Source organism: Setaria viridis, chromosome 9, assembly GCF_005286985.2.
Source record: "Setaria viridis chromosome 9, Setaria_viridis_v4.0, whole genome shotgun sequence".
Classification (NCBI taxonomy): Eukaryota; Viridiplantae; Streptophyta; class Magnoliopsida; order Poales; family Poaceae; genus Setaria; species Setaria viridis.
In genome coordinates this window covers 26,698,652-26,722,799 of record NC_048271.2, presented here as the reverse complement: position 1 = coordinate 26,722,799, position 24,148 = coordinate 26,698,652, and the positions used below count along the sequence as shown (strand labels likewise).

Genomic DNA, 24,148 nt, shown 5'->3' with positions numbered 1-24,148 from the left:
ATCGAGAAAGAGCGGTCGGCTTGAAGCTAGACCAAATATCGTGAGGCAAAGGGAATAGCATGTATATTATGTTGTGATGGTTCGTTTGATATGATCTTCGTGTGCGTATAGGAGTTGGCACGTCTTGCTAGAGGCCGCTACCGACTATTGGGCCGAGTAGGAGTACTCGGGCCATGTCTATACGTATCCGAACCCATAGGGTCACACACTTAAGGGGCTGGAAGCCCAATTCGGATCTGATCCGAGTTGGATTAGGTTTAGAAGTACTAATGGGCCTCGGACCCAGAGGCCCGTTAGGAACCTCTATAAATAGAGGGGTTGGGGCGCCCTAGGGTTGACACCTTTTTTGCGAAACACACCTGCCGCGCCTCCCACGCCCTCGCCTGTTGCAACTCGCGGATCTAGCAGTTCGGCTTGCGACGCTTCCTCCCTGCACGTGTGGATACCTTGGAGGTGTTGCGCCTGCAGCACTTGGACGAGCCACCGACAAGCCACGACGAGCCACGACGAGCCGACGACGAGCCGCGGCACCGGAGGCAATCTTGCTGCACGTGGACGAGCTGCTGAGGAGCTGCTGGACGTGACGTGATCGACTACGTACGACTACGTTGATCGACTACGTACGACTACATGATCGTCTTCACTGCATCGACGCATATCTACATCTTCTGCACCAGTAGTGCGTCGAGTGGTAATCCCGTGATCCTTATATGGCAGTTCTTCCTGGTTATACGCGGTAGAATTTTTTGTATTGCACTAGCGTAGCCTACCTCGTATCCCTACAGTGTGCAGACCAACCGAGGAGAAACCGGATCTTGTGGACCCTACAAAACGTGGATCAAAATACCTTTCCGATCGGTAGCAAGGATAAAATGACGCTGCAGAAATGGGCTAGTTGCTAGCTAAGAATTGTGCACCTCCTTAATAAGGATATGTGTTGTGTTGCAAAAGTTGCATTTGCAGAATTAACACATACATTCCTACATTAATTGGAATACTTCTGAGGTTATGGAACTAATGGAAAGGTGAATCTTGCAGATGGCGCATCGCACACGCTCTGGCTCCGTTCCCAGTGGCAGCGAGGTGCCTCCCCCACTGCCGCCTCCGACCACCCTCGAGTCGATCTTGGCAGCTCAAACCGAGCTGTTGAGGCACATCGCTCAGGGGCAGCAGCAGCAGGAGCCTCAGGGAAGAAGGGCCCATCAACAGCCCCATGTTGCTCGTTACGAAGATTTTTTGGGGACCCAGCCTCCTCTATTTCACAAGACGGAGGACCCGCTTGACGCCAATGCCTGGATCCGCGCTATCGAGTCCAAGTTCGCCCTTCTCACCGCATATTGCCCGGATGAGAACAAGGTTCGGTTCGCCGCGCAGCAGTTGCGTGGTTCTGCTCTCCTGTGGTGGGAACACTACCACGCCATGCAGCCGGCTGACCACGTTGTCGGCTGGGAGGAATTGAAGATAGCGTTCAGGGGCCATCACATCCCTGAGGGTCTTCTGGAGCGCAAGCTCAACGAGTTCCTAGCTCTCACTCAGGGAGGCCGCGATGTCCTGCACTATGCGCAGGCTTTCAACGACCTGTGTCGCTATGCAGGCTATCATGCGGACTCTGATGAAAAGAAGAGGGACCGCTTCCGCAGAGGCTTGAGTTTGGAGCTCAAGGAAAGGTTGAATCCCATCAAAGTGGGTTCCTACAATGAACTGGTGAACCTGGCAATTTCCCAGGAAGATTGCATGAAGGCTCTCAAGGCCGACATGAAGAGGAAGGCCCCGATGTCGGCACCCAGCCCGCCTGCCCAGAAGTACAGAATGGTTCCCCCACAAGCACCTCGGACGCCCGCACAGCCTGGGAGATGGGTTGCTCCACCTCCACCACAGGCAGCACCTCGTTTCCCCAGTTTCCAGCCACAAGGGCCCCGCCCTGCTCACCCGATGCCGCTGCGCCCGGTCACTAGAAACCGCTGTTTCACTTGCGGGAACCCAGGACACTTCGCCAAGGACTGCCCCCGCAACCAGAATCAACGACCCGGTCAGAGCAATACACTGGGCAACAAAGGGAAGAAGCCAAAGGTGCAGGTCCGACAAGGCAGACTGAACTTCACCACCCTTGCTGAACTTCCAGAGGGCGCACCAGTGATGACGGGTACCTTTTCTATCTGTGATCAACCCGTCCTTATTCTGTTTGATTCAGGAGCATCTCATAGTTTCATTGGGACTAGAATCAGTACTAAGTGTGGGTTAGATTTCTGTGACACCAAAGGTACCTACATAATCTCTACCCCGGGTGGAAAGGTAACTTCACACCAAATGAGCCGCATAGTACTATCCAGTTAGGGAGGACCCTTCTTAAGGAAGACCTACTTACCCTTGGGATAGAAGGAATAGATGTTATCTTGGGTATGGATTGGATGACCCGACACCAAGTGACCCTAGATATCCCTGCCAGGGCAATCCATATAAATTCACCCAAGTATGGTAGCTCAACTATACACTTACCTCCCCGAGAGTGCCAAACTTCTTGTGCCTATCCCGTGTCTGAAACCCGATTGGAAGATATCCCTGTAGTGTGCGAGTACCCGGATGTGTTTCCATACGATTTGTCGGGTATGCCGCTTGAGAGAGACATCGAGTTTGCCATTGAGTTGCAACCAGGTACCGCCCCAATTTCAAAGAGACCATACCGGATGCCCTCAGCCGAACTGGCAGAAATGAAAACTCAGTTGCATGATTTGTTGGAAAAGGGTTTTATTCGCCCAAGTACATCACCTTGGGGTTGCCCCGCCTTGTTTGTGAAAAAGAAGGATGATAGTCTACGTATGTGTGTGGACTATCGACCTCTCAATGTGGTGACGATAAAGAATAAGTACCCACTACCCTGCATTGATGTTCTGTTCGATCAATTAGCTGGAGCTAGAGTGTTTTCCAAAATTGACATCCGTTCTGGCTACTATCAAATCAAGATCCGCCCGTGCGACATTCCAAAGACTGCCTTTTCTACACGATATGGACTCTACGAGTACTTAGTCATGTCATTTGGGCTTACTAATGCACCGGCTTATTTCATGTACCTCATGAATTCGGTGTTTATGCCCGAACTTGACAAATTCGTCGTGGTATTCATTGACGACATCTTGGTGTACTCGAAGAATGAAGAAGAACATGCAGAGCACCTACATACTGTACTCCAACGCTTAAGAGACCACCAACTCTATGCCAAGTTCTCTAAGTGTGACTTTTGGCTGGACAGTGTTAAATTCTTGGGACACACCATATCCAGAGACGGTGTAGCAGTAGACCCAAGCAAGGTGCAAGATGTAATGGACTGGAAGCCGCCCACTTCAGTTCATCAAATTCGAAGTTTTCTTGGTTTAGCCGGTTACTACCATCGCTTCATCCCTGACTTCTCAAAAATAGCTAAGCCAATGACGGAACTGCTGAAGAAAGGAAGTAAGTTTGTGTGGAGCAACAAATGTGAAGAAGCTTTCCACACCTTGAGGCAATTATTGACTTCTGCGCCAGTTTTAGCTCAGCCCGACACCACTAGGGCATTTGATGTGTATTGCGATGCCTCTGGCACTGGACTTGGTTGTGTTCTTATGCAAAACAACCGAGTCATTGCCTATGCCTCGCGAGCGTTATGGCCACATGAGTTGAATTACCTTACTCATGATCTTGAGTTAGCAGCAGTCGTTCATGCTCTGAAAATGTGGAGGCATTATCTCATGGGAACCCGATGCAACATCTATACAGATCACAAGAGCCTTAAGTATATATTCACTCAAGCAGACCTCAACATGCATCAGCGGAGATGGTTAGAATTAATCAAGGATTATGACCTAGAAGTGCATTATCACCCAGGAAAAGCCAACGTAGTTGCAGATGCCCTCAGCCGCAAGATCCATTGTAACTGCTTATCGGCGGTTAATTATGCCGAGACCCTGTGTCAGGAGATGGCTAAACTCAACTTGGAGATTGTTCCCCCCAGCACCTTAAGTCATATTTCTCTGGAGCCCACCCTGCTTAACCAAATCATTCTAGCACAGCTAGAGGACAAAGAGATAAACATTATCAAAGGGAAACTTGCATAGAAGGACGAGGGATATAAACGTTTTTGACAAGATTGGAAAGGAGTGGTACTTTATGAAACTCGACTTGTAGTTCCAAATGATCCCGAGCTAAAGAAACAAATTCTGGATGAAGCACACCTGTCCAAGTTCTCGATTCACCCCGGCGGTACCAAGATGTATCACAACCTCCGACAAAATTTCTGGTGGAGTGGGATGAAACCCGACATTGCTCGATATGTTTCAGAGTGCGATACCTGTCAGCGAGTTAAGGCAAGCCACTTGAGGGTAGCTGGCCCCTTGCAACCGCTGCCTATTCCCTCGTGGAAATGGGAAGACATAAGCATGGACTTTATAGTCGGACTACCCAATACCTCCCGCAAGCATGACTCCATATGGGTTATAGTAGACCGACTAACCAAAACAGCACATTTTGTTCCAGTACACACCACTCACACCATACAGAAATATGCAGAACTGTACCTTGATCGGATTGTTTCCTTGCATGGTGTACCTAAAACGATCATCTCTGATCGAGGTAGTCAGTTTGTAGCACGCTTTTGGGAGCAGTTGCAGTTTTCACTTGGCACTAAATTGATGCGCAGCTCCGCATATCACCCTCAGACCGATGGGCAAACTGAAAGGGTTAATCAGATTTTGGAAGATATGTTACGCGCCTGTGCTATTCATTATGACAAGAACTGGGACAAGTTTTTGCCGTTAGCGGAATTCTCCTACAACAATAGTTACCAAGCTAGCCTGAAAATGGCACCTTTCGAGGCCTTGTATGGACGTAGATGCCGAACCCCACTGAGCTGGTCGCAACCCGGAGAGCGAACGGTGTATGGACCTGACCTGGTCATAGAGGCCGAAGAAAAAGTGAGAGTCATCCGTGAAAATCTCAAGGCCACCCAATCTTGACAGAAGGGCTATTCTGATCAAAGAAGAAGACCCATCCAATTTAAGGTTGGGGATTTTGTATACCTACGGGTTTCACCGACCAAAGGTGTACAAGGTTTTGGAGTAAAGGGAAAGTTAGCTCCGCGCTATATTGGTCCCTATGAGATCGTAGAGACGTGTGGACCCGTAGCGTACCGAGTTAAACTTCCAGAGAAGATTGCAGCGATACATGATGTTTTCCATGTCTCGCAACACAAGAAGTGCATCAGGATTCCAACTGAAATGATTACCCCGGAAGAATTGGAGATCGAACCCGATTTATCATATAAGGAGTATCCAGTTAAGATCTTCGACCAAAAGGAAAGACATACTCGTCGGCAAATGGTCAAGATGTACAAAATTCAGTGGAGTCACCATATGGAAGACGAAGCGACCTGGGAGACGGAAGAATATCTCAACGCTAACTTCCGCGGTTTTCTTTTCGAGCAAGGAGGTACGTTGCACCAACCACACTAGTTCCTTCTGCACTTGAATCTCGGGGTGAGATTCCTTTAAGGGGGGTAGGCTGTAACAACTCTAACTAAATTAAGTACTTTTAACTCTAAACCAGTGATAAATCCCTAAGTTAAGAAGTGAAATGACCTTTATAAACCTGAGAAGCTCTTTTTGGAGTTTGAATTTAAAGCTTGAAATTTTATTTACAAACTTAAGTTTCTGCCCAAATAAGAGTTGTAAAAATTTTTAATTCCCACAACTTTTGTTAAAGGCACTTTGACTAATTCGGAGTGGAAGGAAGTCAAAAACAGCAACCAAAGCCGGTTTTTCTAAAAGACCTTGAAAATCTCTTAAGTCGTGGAATTCGAATTTTCCTCCATCTTTGCAAGCTTTCATCTCCTGTTTTCCTATCTAAACTCGAGTCAGAGCCTTAATGAAAGTTGTAGTACCTCGAGTGTGTTCCAACTTTGTCACACTGACCTAGATCCAAATCGGGCCCGAACTTGTTCAAAACCCCGATCGAAGGGAGGTAAACCAGTCAACTCACCCCTGGTGCCTTAAAAAAAATCCTAAGTCTGGAATCCCAGATTTTTGGCTAACTTTGGCGTAAAATATCTTCGAATCCTCTCACGATCAAAACCGACACCTTAAACAAAGTTTGAAGAGCGATCAGTGTTGAACAAGTTTGTTTAAGGGAGTTTCAAGAGTTGTGTTGAAAGATTCGGAGAAGGATCGCTCCAAAGCTGGTCGGGCTTGCTGCCCGAAGGGAGCCTCGACGCCCGCGCGCTCGAGCATGTTCGCTCGCGCGCCGCGCGTCGTGTGGCCGCCGGCCACCGGCAGCTCGCCGGCGCCCTATCACCAGCGCGACAGCAACAGGACGAGAGCCACAGCGCCCAACCCGTGCCCGCGACAAGACGGAGCGAACGCCTGGCCAGCCAACCGCCGGCCGCGCGCATGCCGCGTTCCGCCTACCACGGCTCTGCTCCGCCAACCCTGTTCCGCCCGTCCACCGAGAAAGCTGGCACGCCCCCGACATCCCGCGCCTCCGCCCGCTCGCCCAACCCCCACGATAGCCCTTCCGCCTCGCCCGCCCGATAGACCGGAAGCCCCAGACGCGCGCCGCCCAAGGCCAATCACCGCGGAAGACCACCCGGAGCTCCGCCTCCTCTGCCCAATGGCGCCGTCGGCCAATGGCCGTCTTGCCCACGCACTCGCCGCTCCTGGCCTTATCCTTTCCCCACCGGAGCCCCGCCTCAACCCTCCGCGCCACCCCGGCCCTATAAAAGGAACCCTCCTCACCGGCAACGCCACCCCTTTGCCACCGCCGCACCTGCGCCACCGCTTTCTCCTCTGAGCCGCCATTTTCTCCCCGCGCCGCGGCTGAGCTTCCGTAGAGCTCACCACCTTGCGCCACCCCCACACTCCGGCGATTTCACCACCACACTCTTGAGAAAGTTCCCCCCCTCCGCTCCAGCCGCTTCTTCCAACCCACCATCCGCCCGCTCCTCCGCGCGGTACTCGAGCTTGCTGGTGTCCGCAAGAAGCACCGCCGCCGTTGGAGCACCGTCGTAGCACTACCGTCGCCGGACCACCGTCGAAGCCTCGCCGTCGCCAAGCCTTAGTGCAACCTTCCCGCCCCAGCCTACTGCTGTTCGGCCCCAAGGCTTCACTGGTAGACCTGGAGGTAAGCGACCGACCCCTTTGTTTCGTCTCGTCCGACCCCTTTTCGTTTGGTTCGTCTGACCCCTCTCTGTTCGGTTCGTCCGACCCCTTCTCGTTCGGTTCGCCCGACCCCTTTTCTTTTCGTATCGCCTGACCCCTTTTCTTTTCGTCTCGCCCGACCTTTTCCCTTTCGCCTCGCCTGACCCTGCCAAGTTTCGCCGACCCTTTCTCCGCCTCGCCCGAGGGCTCGGCTGCATCTTTTTCTTTGACCCGAGGGTATCGGTGAAATTTTTCGGGGATTGCTCTGTGTTGAGTCTCAGGACCTCAGTACGGTTTTCCTTAAACTTGAGGGTCAGACCCTAAGTTTCCCCCAACCCAACCCTCTCATCCTGCTCTCCACCAACAGAAGTTGAACTCCCCCACCTTTCTTGTAGCTTTGCTACAAGTGTCCGTGTTAAAACATGAGTGTGTTGAAATAACCATCTAAAATGTTTAACCCTTGCATTGCATTTCCGTGTAGAGTTGAATCTCGCTGACGGAACATACGAGCTTCACCCGGCACTGGAAGAAGACCCCGCCGAGAAGCTGCACCCCTTCGAAGGAGAGCCTGAACCAGAGCAAGACCTCGAGGACCCGCAAGCTTTCCCTGAAGGCAAGCCCCGGTGCATGAACTCCCTGTTTTACTTTCATGCCACTTACTGATTACTTGATTGCGCATTTATGTTCCAGGAGTTGTAATGAAACCTTAGATGCATAAACTTAGTACCTTGTCTGAATACTAGTTGCTAAGGTCAAGTAGTGAAATGTAAGGTTTCGGTAAAAGTCGAGTGATTTCCTGTCACTCACGAGTTATAGGAGTTGAATGTTTCAGTTATGTCGCAACTATAAGGACGACGGACAGGGTCAGGCTTATGTTCGATACTTGGTGGATTGCCCCGTCTATCTAAATGAAAATGGACTAAGGTCGAAACATGTCGGCATTCGTGATCAAGTGTTGGAAAGTGCTAATCTCATACCTAGTATGGGATGGGGAAGCCTAGTACCTGATTGAACTGGGGCGTGGCATACCCTCCGGCTATCCTTGGAACGTCGTTCCCATGGTGCATCATGTGGGTGCAAGTGCGGTCACAGTGCAGCAATAGGCCGGGACTGTGGAGCACTGCATGCCAAAGGAAGTTAGCCCTGACACGTGCCTAAGGAATCGATGGGGACGACTGACAAATGAAGCGACCCTTCGTGGTGCGCGGATGTCGTGAGATTAGGTTTGCCATGCATGGTTAATAAATTCGAATCGATTCGTCTGCCTCTCACAGTTTGGGACTACTTGATCGCTATTCTGCACTGAGTAAAGATGGAACGTGATGATGATTGTAATCTTGATGCTTGTTAAGTAATTGCTTGGAAATCATGTTTGTTTAGTATAAGTTGCTAATCTAGACTGGATAAAGAACATAGAACATGTGCTAAAATGTTGAAAGTAAGGACTGACTTTAGACGCTTTTGGCAAGAAATCCCCAGAGCCAGAAAGCCTTGCATGTCTAGGTCTCGGTCGTGTCTTTCCGACGGGTCAGTCTTGCTGAGTACTAGTTGCTCAGCCTTGTTGTGGCTAATCTTTTTTAGGTAATAGTTTGGTTGCAGGTACCACTTGGCCAACCCAGCTTCCTCCAAGCTGGACAGTCGAGTGGGATCCCTCCTCGGACGGTGAAGGAAGGAGTTTTTGATGTCATGATCGGCTCCGTCATGATGTCATGTATCGATGTTTAGCTTCCGCTAGTTTTATTTGACTTCGAACCTTGCAAATTTCGGTTTGAATTTTGAAAACTCTGATGTAATAAAATGTGGAACTTGTTGTTGTGATGGAATGTTGTAACCTCTGTGCTACTCACCTTCGCGTGAGCGTTGCTTCTCGATCCTGTTTATGTGGTTTATCGGATGAAATCCGACGGTCGACCAAGTTGACTTGCTTAAAGTGCATAATCGCGTGTTAGGTGACTTCAATGCATTTTAGTCAGGTTAATTTGGGCGGTTCCGCCACACTTTCGAGGTTCACGATAGGAATGTTTATAGCTAGTAGTTGGCGATGATCTGCTCGGGCAGCATTGTGTGCTCTTCTTTGATTTGTTTGTTTAGAAGTTTCGTCTTGTGGGGTGTTAGATGATGATTCGTCTTGTGAAATGTCATCGAGGTGTGTAACCCGTTGAGGAGTTCTTAGGAGGCTGGCGCCCGCGTCGTTGTTTTGTGTTGTGATGACAAAGATTTCTCTATCCGGGTAGTAGCTTCCAGAGCTCGATGTTGCAGTCTCTGTAGCGCTTCCTTCCTTGTGTGTTGAAGTAAGCGGGATGCCCTCTTGATATGGGAGGTTGTCTATGTGAGCAACAAGGCGTGACTCGTGATCTTGGGCTACGAAAGATGGCTTCATTTCAGGCAAATAAATGAATCTTCCCTGTGGAGTTGAAGTAATTACTAAGCCTTGAGCTGGGCCTGATGAAGGGATCTCTTTATACGTAGTCCAAGTCGTAGTTGTAGTCCTTGACTGACTCGAGTTCGGATTGGATTCGAGTGACGAAACCTTGGTGGACCACGGCCGCGTTGCGAAGTCCATGCGGGAGTTGACTTCGAGTTGAGATCGGCTTGCGAGATGACTTGGGCGTTAGCCTGTGTGAGCTAGTCCGAGTCGAGGTTGATTTCAAGCCGTAGTCTAACTCGATGTCGTTGACGTTGAAATTTTGAATTTTCTCAGCGGGATTCTCTATTTCTTGAAGAAAATTCTCGCTGAGACGCTTATTTTCCTGATCGCCAATGATGCGGCGTTGAAAGGATCCAGCGTCGTTAGCGATGCAAAGCCAAGAGCCGAAGACAAAGGTAGTGCCCGCCTCGAAGGAGAAAATGGACTTGATGATGGTTGGTGCCATCGATCTCGTGTGGAGAAACTCAGTGACTTCCCCTACCTGGTGTGCCAACTGTCGGTGTTTTAGACTGGCAACCTGCCTAGGGGGTACCCTAGGTGGTATTTTGTGCGGTGGGTGCCGTCGAGAATCATGGATTCAATGGTGACACAAGGAACACGATTTAGACAGGTTTGGGCTGCAAGATCGCGTAATATCCTATGTCCTGTGTATGAATTGTATTGAGCTTGATTTCCGTTATTCGTTCTAGAGGGGGTCCCTGCCTGCCCTTATATAATTGGGGAAGCAGGGTTACAGGGCGGATTGTATGAGTCCTAGTCGAGTATGTTTTACAGAGTCCTACTCTAACTCGGTAGAGTAGTTTCCTTCTGACCCAACTAGTCTTCGAGGAGTACATGAAGTCCATGTGCCCTGCAGAGTAGTCTTCATGTCCGAGTAGGTTTCGGGTACGTTCCCTTGAGTGGGTCCGTAAGTCTTCTAGTGGGCTTAGGGGTGCCTAGCCGACATGACTGACCAAGAAATGATGTACCTTTACATCTCTACTACAACGCACGTGGTAAGCACTGTGCTGGTTGTGGAGTGTCAAGAACCCAGCCATGCTTCCGTGGTGCAATGACCAGTGTATTACATCAGCGAGGTCCTCAGCGATTCCAAGACCCGCTATACCCAGGTGCAAAAACTGCTCTACGCAGTACTGATATCGTCAAGAAAGCTGCGTCACTACTTCCAGGCGCACAAGATCTGTGTAGTATCCTCATTCCTCATTGGTGAAATCCTTCACAACAGGGATGTCAATGGCCGAGTTGTCAAGTGGTTTGTGGAGCCCGGCAAGTTTGACCTTGAATTTTTCCTATGACATGCGATCAAATCATAGATTTTGGCTGACTTCATGGCAAAGTGGATAGAAATCCAGAAGCCGTCCTCCATGGAGGGGCCAGAACACTGGAGCATGTATTTTGATGGCGTCCTCAACCTCGAAGGAGGCGGCGTGGGGCTGCTCTTCATATCCCCCAAAGGCGATCCATTAGAAGGCCACCAAAAATGGCGCCGAATATGAAGCTCTTACCCACGGCCTTCGCATAGATGATTCCCTTGGAATCAAGTGTATACTTGCCTTCGGCAACTCCAAAGTTGTCATTGAGCAAGTTAACAAGAATTGGGGTTGAACTAAGGACTCCATGGACTCCTACTGTGCAGAAATCCGCAAGCTCGAAGCCCACTTTGACAGACTCGAATTCTATCATGTCCCAAGGGACCATAACATCGCTACTGACATCCTGTCCAAACTTGGTTCTAAGCGTGCGCAGGTTCCACCCGGCGGATTCGTTCTAGATCTCTAGAAATCTTTCATCAAAATCCTAGACCTCAACTAGGCCAACGATGCTAGCGCTCCGGCTCCAGCTGATCCCGTTCATAGCATTGATCACCGACCAGATGGCGCCCGAGGACAAAATAGAGCATGAAAAATTAGCTCGGCGCAGTGCAAACTACGTTGTCATGTGCAAAGCACTTTACAAAAAGCTATATCCACAGGGATACTGATGAAATATTTTCTACGCAGCGTGTGTATTGAACTAATACATGAAATTCACTTAGGAATATGTGGCAACCATGCCGCCTCAGGCACTTTTGTCGGCAAAGCTTTCCGCTCTGGTTTCTACTAGCCAACAGCAGTGGCCGACTCAAAGGAGTGCATCCAACGCTGCAAATAGCATCAATTGTTCTCCAAGCAGAAGCACCTCCTGGTTCAGGCCCTGCGCACCATCCCACCATCTTGGCCCTTCGCCTGCTAGGGGCTGGACATGGTTGGAACTTTCAAAAGTGCTTTGGGTGGCTATACACATATTTTCATGGCGGTTGACAAATTTACAAAATGGATCGAGGCCAAGGCCGTCACTAGCATTGAGTCCACTAAAGCAGCTCAATTTTTGGAAGAAATTATTCATCGTTTTGGAGTGCCTAATAGAATCATAACTGACCTTGGTGTGCAGTTCACAGGCATTGAGTTTTGGGACTTTTGCCAAGACAACCTCATTGATGTATACTACTCCTTAGTAGCGCACCCGCGCTGCCACGGCAAAGTAGAGCATGCAAACGGGATGATCCTCCAGTCCCTCAAGTCACGCATCTTGGACGACACGTCAAAGTACACTACAAAGTGGCTACACGAGCTACCCCATGTCATCTGGGGCCTAAGAACATAGAAGAGTCGAGCTACCGGCTACACGCCTTTCTTTATGATGTATGGCTCAGAAGATATCTTGCCATCTGACGTGGCCTTTGGTGCCCCGCGCATCTAGTACAACGAAGAAGGTGGGGCAGAAAGAAATTGGCAGGTTGATATTGACAGCTTTGAAGAGCATTGCGTGGTAGCCCTCCTCTAGCATGCATGCCATGAGCAGCAGATATGGCGTTACCACGACCGCAACGTCAGGAAATGCTCCTTTAACGTTGGTGACTTCGTGCTTCGCCGAGTTCAGTCCACCAAAGACATGCACAAATTGGCCACCCCTTGGGAAGGCCCCTTCATCGTCAAAGAGGTTATCCAACTAGGCACCTACTGACTACAATGGGCTGATGACTCTAGCATCCCCAATCCATGGAACATCGAGCATCTACGACACTTCTACCCTTAGAATATAAAGCTATGTACTCTATTTCCCTTTTTATATTCAATAAATAACACCCCTGCGGTTCTTTTTGCGTACCTACTGCCTTACTGTTTCTCTTTCCCAAGCTGTCCTTAAACGCTCGGGGCTTCCTGACCTGTTCAGTAGCTCGCTTGCTCACAAGCTTAGGGGGTTCCTCCTACCGACCTCGGGGTCATGCCTTTTCCTCCTCCCCCTCGCAAGGCTATACGACCTAACTCGTGTGGTCGGTGTACTATCTAGTGAAACCTAGACAACCTCTTGTTCACCCCTCCTGCAAGCACAAGATCCATTCTCAGCAGGACGCTGGTCACGCGAGGCTAGGTGCTTAGCGGCTATAGGCCTCAGCTACACATTGTCCTATCGTATACACCAAGGGAGGGATGGAATTTTTCTTTATCTCGCATATAAATAAGAACATTGCATTAAACAAAACAATTTAATACATTTTAAATGTTTATCCTATAGTTCCAGATCATTTACAATAGTTTTCGCCATGTCACGGTACTTCTCGACAACTTCAAGAATTTTGTTCTCATCAAAGTCGGCTACGATCCTAGTAGCAGCACGCTCCAAGGGAGTTGTCGGGAAGTGCAAAGCCAACAGCGCAAAATTTCTCTTGACACACTCAATAGCGGTATCCTTCAGCAACTTCTTCAGTTGACCCAGCGCAACTTCGAGATGGTCCAGCACTAGCGTTGGCTTGGACGGGTTGGCATCTGTTTGTATCATGTCAATCACATAGCTAGCCGATTTCTGAAGCTCCTCCAGTTCTAACTCCAACCCTACAATTACATGTTGATCATTCTAGAGGTTACTTACAGCGTCCTCTAAACAGCGCTCGAGGCCCTTGCATGCATTAACTTTGTAGGCCAGCTTCTGGGACACTGCATACTCACAATTCACGACCGCATCATGCTCTTCCTGGAGGCACTTGTTGGAATCTTCACATTCTTTGAGCTCCTGCTTGAGCTTCTCCTCCCTCTTCCTGGAGTCTGTTCGACTGACCAAGATTGCATCAGTGCGACGGCATGCAAAGAAAACATGACTCAACAAGTCAGTGTTGCATACCTGACAATTTCGAGCTGAGAATCTCCTTCTCGCTAGCAGATTGCATCAGTGTGACGACATGCAAAGAAAACATGACTCAACAAGTCAGCGTTGCATACCTGACAATTCCGAGCTGAGAATCTCCTTCTCGCTAGCAAAGCCAGTCTTTGCCTTCTCCAGGTCAGCCTCCAGGTGTGCTTTGACGCTCTTTCTCTCCTTAAGGCTACGCTGGAGTCTAGATACTTGCGCCTAAAAGTCTTCACAGCATTGCATCAACATCAAGATCATCAAAGCAAAAATTGATCAAAACAAGTCGGCACACTGTACCTCTCATGAGCCCATCATGCACTACTTTATCCATGGAATGCCAAGATAGCTGGCTTTTCACCTTCTCAAGTTCGGCCTCAAGGCATGCTAGCTTCAGACGATACTCCTCGGCACGGTGGAGTGCGTCTGCCCTCTTGAGAGCACACTCAGCCATACCCTGTCCACACCCCTATTAATAAGAATTGAGCACAGTAATCGTATTTCAAGTATACATCCTACGAATCGGTCGGCAAACTTATGGTTAACAGCTGACAAAACTCGGAGGCCACTTGCTACAACTTGGCCCAATCCTTCTTGTCCTGGTCAGCCGCGGAGACGTTGAAGGTGTCAGGGTCATCTCCTCCATCCAAGGGGGGCAAATTGGGCAATGGATCATCCATGAGCGCTCCCCCTCGATATCCTCCTCGTCCTCAACCTCGACGTCCTCCTAGGCCTTCCCCTAGACCTCAACGACCTCCTCCTCCTTCTCCTCCTCGAGACCTTAGCGTTAGTCATGCCGTCGTCGACAGCCTTAGCACCGACCTCAACCGGTTAAGGTGAGGTCTTCGGTGCAACCTCTGTGGTCTAACTACCATCACCAGTCCCGACCTCGGTGGCCACTGGCTGCTCGATGGTGCGACCACTAGTGGCTTCAGTCTAGCCCGAGCACTTCGTCAAATGTGCACTGCTGTCGCCAGACTACATGACAGTTCTGTACGATCATCACAAACAAGCAATTTATGCAAGATCAGACTACAATCTTCAACATAGAAAGCATAAAGGCAGTAACACTTACAGAGTGCTCTCCTTCATCAAGCGTAGCTTTGGGCGCAACTGCGGAGGCGGCACGGTTGCACCTTTGCTCAGACCACCGCGCATCTTCGCCTTAAACGCCTCCTTGAGGCGTGCCGCATCAGCAGTAATGGTCTTCGCAGGTTCTAGCTCGTTCTCCTTAGCAACTAGGCTTGGCGCATCGGACCCCGCCTCGCTGGCTGACCTGGTCGGGGCAGCGATACTTGGCAAGGGTTTCTCCTTCTTCTCGCCAACTAGCTTCTTCCTCTTCCCACTCGGCTGGGGTGCCTTTGAAAGGGGCCATTTTGCCACGGTCTGCCGGCTCTGTCGACCAGCACCCTGACTCTCGTCAGTTGCGCTCGCAATGAACCCAAACAAGGATTCCGAGTCAAAGTCGAGGTTGGGAGGGGGTGCAACTGGCACATCAGGCGGACAAACCTTGGGCGGCGCTGCTTGTGCCCCGCCAAGCAGTGGGGGCGAACAAAAGTAAACAAAGGCATCATCCTGACCAAGTCAATACTTCATGTCAGAAAAATCAGAAGTGAACAAATGTGCACCAAAACAAAGTTGAATCCAACTCTACTGGGGTGGGCGATGGCCTCTTCAGCAATAATGCCTTGGGGACATCCCTGCTGCTAATAAGTCCCCTAAAGAAATCACATGCCCACGCAATGACCTCCTCGTTGGGCACCTTGCCAGGGACATCCTGAGTACTCAAATGATGGGTGTACTTGGTATTTGATTGGCTACGTTGCCATCTGATAGAAATTGATGCCAATGGCTGCAGGTGTCAGCCCTCGTGCCCTCAGGTCGGTGATCTTCACTAGTAGCCCATCAACTTGGACCTGTTCCTCTGAGGTCGGCATATTTTGCCACTTGGACATTGACACTGGCCCGAAACACGTACGCGGCGGCAGCTCGGGCTTCTGATTAGCGATAAGAAACCACTTGTCATGCCATCCCTTGTGGGAATCCTTCAGCTGAAGGTCAAAATACTCATGGAACCTCTTGGGGCGCAACGAGAATCCAACCCCCATATAACCTGATCTTTCTACCCTTGGTATTTACGAGCTTCAATTGGTAAAGGTAGCACCATAGATTGAAGTGGGAGGGATGCCTAAGTATGCTTTGCATAGATGAATGAAGACAGAAATATCTAGGCTTGAGTTAGGGTTAAGGTGTACTAATTCAATCTTGTAGTAATGGAGGAGGCCGTGGAAAAAATCCCTAGTGGGGATCCCAAATTCGTGTTAGAAGAATGGCAGGAAGACCACCACCTCCCCCGTGTCCTCCGATGGGAACTCCTGATCGGTAGTGCGCTTCCAGTCAAGCAGCACCTGCGGACCAAGGAGCCCACAGTCAACGAGGTCCTGGATCTGCTCATGCGTCATCACGCTCTTCATCCACACCGAGGAAGGAGATGGAGCATTGGGCTGCACCATTGCTTTGCCACTTTGTGTTTTGGATCTAAAGAGCACTAGGGTTTTGTTGCACATAAAGCAGTGTAGCAGCTCGAGCGGCGGCGGCAGTGCATTCACAAGAGGACTACAAAATGTGGCAGCACAACCTAGGGTTCACGAACGTGGCGACGTAGTGCTCGGTGAGCTCAAGGTGGCGGTGCTGTGAAAGGTTGAAGACAAGAGTGACAACAGTTTTGCGCTCCCCACGCCTTTAAAGGATATGACGGCGTGAGTTATAGACAGAAATTGCGGGTCTTCTGTTAACACTCCACAGCATGCTGGGCAAAATTTTCAGATCCTCCCATTAACATCATGTGCGCATGACATATTTTGTGGGAGTTTTGTTGCGGCATGCCTCTGCGGCCTTGTCACAACTTGTCCTTGGAACCAGACATCCAATTCTATTCGGCGTGCCTCCGAGGCCCTGCCAGTCCTCACCCTCAAGGGCTGGGTGCCTAATTCTACTTAGCGTGCCTCCGTGGCCTTGCCAGTCCTCACCCTCTGGGGTTCGGCACCTAATTCTACTCAACGCGCCTCCGAGGCTCTGCCAGTGCTCACCCTCAGGGGCTGGACGCCTAATTCTACTCGGCGTGCCTCCGTGGCCCTGCCAGTCCTCACCCTCAGGGACTGGGCGCCTAATTCTACTCGGACCGCCTTCGCGGCTCTGCCAGTCCTCACACTTGGGGACTGGGCACCTAATTCTACTCGGTGCGCCTCCATTGCTCCACTAGTCCTCGCCCTCGGAGGCTAAGCAACCGATTTTGCTCGACTAAGCCTCTACGGCACAACCAGTTTTTCCCACTATAGGGATCAGTACTCTACTTTCAAGAAATCACGCCTCTGCGGCCACATAAAACATCAAGAACAAATGCAAAAACATGCTCTTAGTCAGCTAAAATCTAATTCCCGACGTTGCATATTACAGAAGACTACGAACAGCTCCAGGATAGGTGACATCCCAGGATATGAAGCTACAATGCAGAAAAAGAAAAAGGCACAATACAAGAAAGTTTTGCTCCAAACTTCCTTGTTGGTGCCTTGGACAAAGTTGGGAGGGTTCATGATATAGCCTCCTCACAAGGATTCTTCTAGCATCGTTACCTCTCGACTCAATCACAGAAACTGCGAAGGGAAGGAGCATCCGGGTGTTCTTCACGAGAATTCTTCTAGCACCAGGCTTATTGGTGGACGCCACTCCTATCAAAAACTACAAGCTTCAATCCTACAAGCAGTATAACTCAAGCCATGACTCTACTAGATGAAGAGTTGGTCTATTTATAGCTGGGCTGCTGGCTACCTTCCAAAATGCTACAAGGAACCCATGAAGGCACACGACAAAGCCCTTCTCTACCGTCATGACTCCACAATACTCACGTGGTAGCCATCCTTATCTTCAAGTACTGATGGACAGTACTCCCATGCAGCTGCTCTAATGAAACAGTATCCCCGTGCAGCTACTCTGATGAAGCAGCACCCCCATGAACAAGAACTTTTCGTCACCTACCTATCATTGCTTCAAACCTTATCTCCAAAGATTTGGGCACACATTTTTCTTTTGGTCGGCAGGCTTCTGTGGCTGTGCCTATCTCTATGCTCGGGCACTGAGAACTACTTCAACGAGACAAACCTCTTTTTTGACCATTGGACCAATTATCCTAATCTTTCAATGCTCGGGGGCTACTCCTACTGAGTGTGTCTTGCAATGCCCTCGGCACCCGTCGCTCCGACCTGCTGGATATCAGCATCCATCAACTTGGCGCTCGTCTTCGCTCTCCGTGTTGGCTCTAAGTTCGCTTGGATTTTCTTCTTCTTTGAGCACTACGCAGCCTCTCCATCACCATGACATCATCACAGCTTCATCCAACCTAGATTCAAGCTTCGCTGTGATGACCTCAAGTTCCAGTTTGCCTACACATTGCTCGAGGACTTGAGGGATATGAGTACCCCATGGGTCCCCACCGACAAGGATACTAGCTGGACCTGACAAATGGGCCCATCCAACCAGGGTGTGCGGACCAAAGATATGAAGTTACTTGGAGTACACGACGAGGCAACAAGACTGTCCAAATCTACCCGGACATCTTGGGACGCATTTTATAGTCCGAATTAGATTTCTTTCCATGTAAAGACCGAGTAGATTAGATTCAAACTGACTTGTAGCACCTAGTCATTAGACTATATAAGGCAGCCAAGGGTTCCCCCTAAGGACAAAAGATCATCAGATCAATCTTGAGCAATACAATCCACCAAAATATAGGACGTAGGGTATTACTCTCTAGAGGCCCGAATCTATCTAAATCCTTTGTGTCCCTTCGTGTTCTCACGATCACCTTCAGGTTCTTGGTTTCACAATCACCCTCGCCTACAAATCAACCACTTGGGTAACCCCCTATGGACTGTTGGGCTTATAAATCTAACACCCGCTAGTACAGAAGTTATTACACGCATACTACTCACCTCGCGGAAGCTATGACACTACTTCCAGGAACACAACATGTCCGTTGTCACAGACTTTCCCTTGGGAGATATTCTCTACAACAAAGATGCAATAGGAAGTATCTCCAAATGGGAAGTAGAACTCAGAGCCTTGTCCCAAGAATTCAAACCAAGGGCTGCCATTAAGTCGCAAGCACTAGTTGATTTCATGGCAGAGTGGTGGGAAAATCAAGTACCCGCACCGGCAAAGCAACCAGAGCATTGGGTCATGTACTTCAATGGATCACTCAAGCTCAAGGGTGCCAGCGCAGGAGTACTCTTAATCTCTCCCGAAGGCGAACAAATCAAATATGTGTTGCAAATCTTCTGGGAGGTCTCCAACAACGAAGAAGAATACGAAGCACTACTACATGGGCTCCGCCTGGCAGTTTCCCTAGGAATCAAGATGTTGTTGGTGTAACATCCCTAGTTTTGAATTAGTCCTTGAAGGGTCTAATTAGAATGTTTAAGGATCAATTAACATCTAAGTTTCAAACTTATCATTGTTTGAGCACGATCACACTTCAACACCTAAAGAAATATCATATTGTTGACGCCAGATTTTGACACGTATAAAGTCGGCGTCAGGAAAGGAAGAAATCAGGAGATGCGGCAAGACACAGAGGTCACGGTTGGAAATCGGCCGATTGGTGCTACAGTCGAGGATCGGCCGATTGCCTTTTGAGGGTGGAACTCCGCCTCGCCCGACCCCTGAGTCCTGGGGTCAGATGCGCCCGACCCTCCGAGGGAGGAATTCCGCCTTGCCCGACCTTAGGTCCCAGGGTCGAAGTAGTCGGAGCCCCCGACATGTGGGCCGTAATCGGCTGTCCCTTGTTGATGGAGTTGGTGGGAATCGGCCGATTAGGAGGCTGGAGCAATTGGGCCGATATGGGCTTAAAGTGAACTATGAAGATTAAAAGGGGGTCAGCCCGTGAGAGCATGATGATCAACTCCAGTACGAATTGTACTTGTAAATATTCGTTTTCGTTTAAAATTAGAGATAGAGTTCTAGTCGGTTAAGGAGTCGTTTGTAACAGGCTATAAATAGCCACCCTTGTAGATCTGTAATCATCATCAAATCAATACAACAAACTACTATTTCCTCATACTTACTTTCAAGCAGGCGACTTCGCCAATACTTTTCCTCTTTTCACGAGTTCCTACGGGTTGGCGGGGCTGCATCAACTTGATCTCCGGCCGATTTCTGTAAGTTCTGTTTATCGAGTAATATCTAAGCCTTAACTTCGGGCGCATCGCTATCGTTTCGTTTAGATTTATTCACTAGTTATCGATATTCACTAGAATTCTAGGTTTTACCTGTTGTTCTAGTTTTATCACCAGTTATCCAGCTAGGAATTGGAGCTTTTGACTTTCTTGTGCTTCGTTATTCAATCTATTATTTTACGCATAGCCGATTTAGATCTATTCCTAGTGTTCTTACTGTAGCGTTGTTTAGATTACTCCAGAAGTTTTCTTTATTAACGCCGCCCAGTGATCGGCTGCATTATAGCCGATTTCCTTATTATAGCAAATCGGCCGATTCACTGATAAGCTATCTCGAGATCGGAACCTTAGCCGATCGCAACCTCTGGGATCTGACACGTTTCTTTCCTTGCCAATCAACAGGTCAGATTGGCTGGCACACCGCGCGAACCGTACCAGGGCGATCACCCGAACAGGAGCTAAGCAGATTCTCCCGGGTCGTGTGTCCGACGCTGGGAATTCGATCAGCCGATTTCTAGCGCCAACACACTTTTGCCACGCCCGGTGGGACAAATACAACCGCCACTATGTCAAAAGCTGCCGAAGTCTTGGAAGACAACGTCATCGAAGTGACGGAAGCAGACCTCAGGGACGACCAGAAGGAAGAATTGGAAAAGCAGATGGCATACTACCGGAAGACATGTCTGCAATCCTTCAGTCGTACTAGGAGCGGGGAAACTGTCAAAAAGACTCCGTTTCCAACTCCCCGCCAGATCACAATTGCCGAGGACTCGGGCAAGATGTCCAAGATGGTTCAACAATCTGTCTATCAAGCTTTCATTGATCAATCCCCGGTGATTTCTAATACGGTATACAATGCCGTCATCAGCTCCTTGGCCAATGGAGTATCCCAAGGGTACCAGGGCCCGGCATATGCTCCACCTATCACGGCCCCGACCAGGAGTTATTCAAATACACCTTACTCGGCTTCTCAGCCGATCCAGGCTCCAATTGGAGGTCCCAGCACCTCATCATCATCAATCCCTCTGGGGCCTAACAGCGCGCCATATCTCCAGCCGCAATCCATTCAGTTGTCCTCCGCGCAGTTGTCTCCTTCAAATTCAATGCCTTGGGGGGCACCATCGGCGTTGGCCATCCAAGATCAATCGGCCAGCTATGGAAGCATTCCAATCCAAGCACCTTTTCAATCGGCTGTGTGGCCGATGATGCCGCAATATCAGCCCATCATGCCGGAGATGAGCAGGGGGGCAGAAGCAACGGAAGCACTTCGGGGCGTCGTGCCGATCGTGCTATATGACGAAGCCGTCGGTTCACTCAGATAGCCGATCCCGACTACGCAACCGGCCACGTCACATCAAGTGCCCCACGTTCTCGCCCACCACCCAGTAATCCCGCCGCCCGCCGCCGGTCTACCAGCACGTGCCGATTCCCCAGCCGATAGTCCATCAGCAACAACCAGACTGGACGGCACGCATAGCGGAGGTGATTCAAGAGCAATTCAGTTTAAAACCGAAGATGCAGACCTACACTTACAAGACACCATACCCACCTACTTATGACTTACTGCCGTTTCCCCATCGGTACAAAGTTCCCGATTTCACCAAGTTTTCAGGGCTGGATGACACCTCAACTGTGGAACACGTGAACAGATTCATCATCCAATGCGGGAAGGCAGCGGCGCAAGATGCTCTACGAGTGCGCCTTTTCTCGTCATCCCTGTCTGGGTCAGCCTTCCAATGGTTCACTACACTACCACCCAACTCGATAATTACGTGGGCTGATCTGGAAAGGCAGTTTCACAAATACTTCTACGCGGGGATACATGAGATGAAGCTTTCTGATTTAACCAGCCTCAGACAGAGAAGTGACGAGCCGATATCCTCGTATGTGCAGAGGTTCAAGGAGATCAGGAACAAGTGCTACTCCCTAGCCCTGACTGATGCACAACTGACCGACATAGCCTTCCAGGGTCTCCTGCCTCATATCAAAGAGAAATACGCTTCGCAGGAGTTTGAAAGCTTGAGCCAAATCGTTCATCAATTGTCTGGTTAGGAAGTACGCCCTTTTGATCCACGAAGGAACTTCCAGAAGAAGGTGGCATACTTAGAGGAGGTTGAATCCGAAGAAGAAATAGAGATCGGCCTGGCGGAATGGATTAAAGGGAAAAAGCCGATATCGTGTCCATTTGGAAAAAAGGAGCCGGAAACATTCGGATTTGACACATCAAAGGCCGATAAAATTTTTGATCTTCTTCTCCAAGAAGAACAGATCAAGCTTTCGCCATATCATACGATCCCGTCGGCCGAACAGCTGAAGAAGATGAAATATTGCAAGTGGCATAATGCCACCTCCCACGATACAAATGAATGCAAAATCTTCCGACAGCAAATACAGTCGGCCATCGAACAAGGCAGGCTCAAATTTGAAGTCCCAATAAAGCCGGCCAAGCCGATGAAGATCGACCAGCACCCCTTCCCTACCAACATGGTTGACACGAGGAAGAATTCGCTCCAAACCAAGGTGCTGACATCTAAATCGGTTAAGAAAAGCGGCGCCGTGGACCCCAGAAATCAGGCGACGCCCGAAGACGTCAAGGGAAAACGGCGGATGGAGGATGAATACGACGGATCAGGATAACCACGCAGGCCTGTCACTTCTAAATTTTTGCATGACAAATATCAACGGCAACAGGAAAGCTCAAGATCCCGGGAGGAGGCGATGCGACGGCATGAAGATCACTGGCGATGCCCGTTCTTCATCCACTGCTGGGAAAGCAACCTTAGGTTGCCGTCGGCCGATAATTGCCCTGAGTGCAATGGCCCGTATCATAACAATTGGTCATTCAGGAGATCTCGCTCCAGGGATGGAAGACCAGAGCCGATCAGCAGGGACTGGCACGAACAAGAATACCGGCGCCCTCCAGTGCGTGATCGGCTGGGGGGCAGAAGTGACCGATATGATCGGTCGGAAGGCAGGCGCGAACAAATCGATAGGCTGGGGGGCGAGTTCGATCGGCACAGCCAACCAGAAAACAAGGTTAGCGTTCACGATCGACTTGAAGAGATGGCCGATGCTTGGGTATCAGACGAGAACCCCTTAGGACGCGAACAAGAATGGGAACGCGCCAGGACACGGTCTAAACCAGTGAACCTCAGGTGGTGGCCTGATGGATTGACCAAGTCTCAAAAACAAAGAATCCAACATCTCCGCCAATGGGAACAACAGGAAGAAGAGCAACGACATACGGTGGATGAGAAAAACGATAGGTCTCAGGTCTGGCGCCCCAAAAGAAACGACAGGGGGGACGACGAATCGGCAGCTGACATCAGCATGGTTTTTATACTGCCGATGGAATTCATGACTCCTGCCGACCGCCAGAACATGTTGGCAATAGAAGAGCAGATGGCACAATTGGCTTTGGAGCCAATAACAGCCACGTTCGAGAAGCCCGAGGACGACAAACGACAACACCTAAAAGCATTGTTCCTCAAGGGGCATGTCAACGGTCGACCCATCACCAGATTACTAGTAGATGGAGGAGCTGCTGTTAACATCATGCCATAAGCCATGTTCCGGAAGCTAGGGAAAAGTGATGACGACCTGACTAGGACAGACATGATGCTCAAGGACTTCGAAGGCAACGTATCTCCTGCCCGCGGCGCACTCTGCGTCGACCTCACCATCGACAGTAAGACCCTCCCCACTACTTTCTTTATTATTAATGGCAAAGGGTCCTACCACATGCTACTCGGCCGAGACTGGATACATGCAAATTGCTGCATCCTGTCTACAATGCACCAATGCCTCGTATAGTGGGTCGGCGACAACATCGAAGTAGTTACCACCGATTCTGCATACAGCGTCGCGGCAGCCGATACACAGCAATGGAGCTGCGAGAATGTCAAGTGCATATCCGGGAGGGCATGGGACACTGATTTCCTGAAGGTGTCCGATTTTGGTCTACAGCCGATCCGAGCAGTCGGCTCCGAAGATTCAGACTAAATGGATCAGTTCGCCCGGGAAGATGGAAAACTAGGACATGGGTTCACGTCGGCCGATTCATTAGAAATGGTAGATCTAGGCGATGGCACCAAGCCAAGGCCGATGTATATTAGTGCAAATTTGGATCCGGAATACAAATGTAAATTGACAAATTTATTAAGAGA

General features: G+C 49.7%; 1 protein-coding gene across 1 annotated transcript; it reads left to right on the top strand.

The window, feature by feature from the left end:
• Positions 1–1,038: 1,038 nt before the first annotated feature.
• Positions 1,039–2,350, top strand: LOC140221159 (uncharacterized). The gene is made up of 2 exons (XM_072290483.1): positions 1,039–2,143; positions 2,331–2,350. Exons 1-2 carry the CDS (start codon positions 1,039–1,041, stop codon positions 2,348–2,350), a joined length of 1,125 nt encoding a protein of 374 aa, XP_072146584.1.
• The last annotated feature ends 21,798 nt before the right edge of the window (positions 2,351–24,148 follow it).

Excerpts from the sequence above, each read along its gene's own strand:
- LOC140221159 (XM_072290483.1), top strand. The coding sequence starts at position 1,039 with ATGGCGCATCGCACACGCTCTGGCTCCGTTCCCAGTGGCAGCGAGGTG. Across the intron at positions 2,144-2,330 it reads GGGCGCACCAGTGATGACGG|TTAGGGAGGACCCTTCTTAA; the intron begins GTACCTTTTCTA and ends AGTACTATCCAG.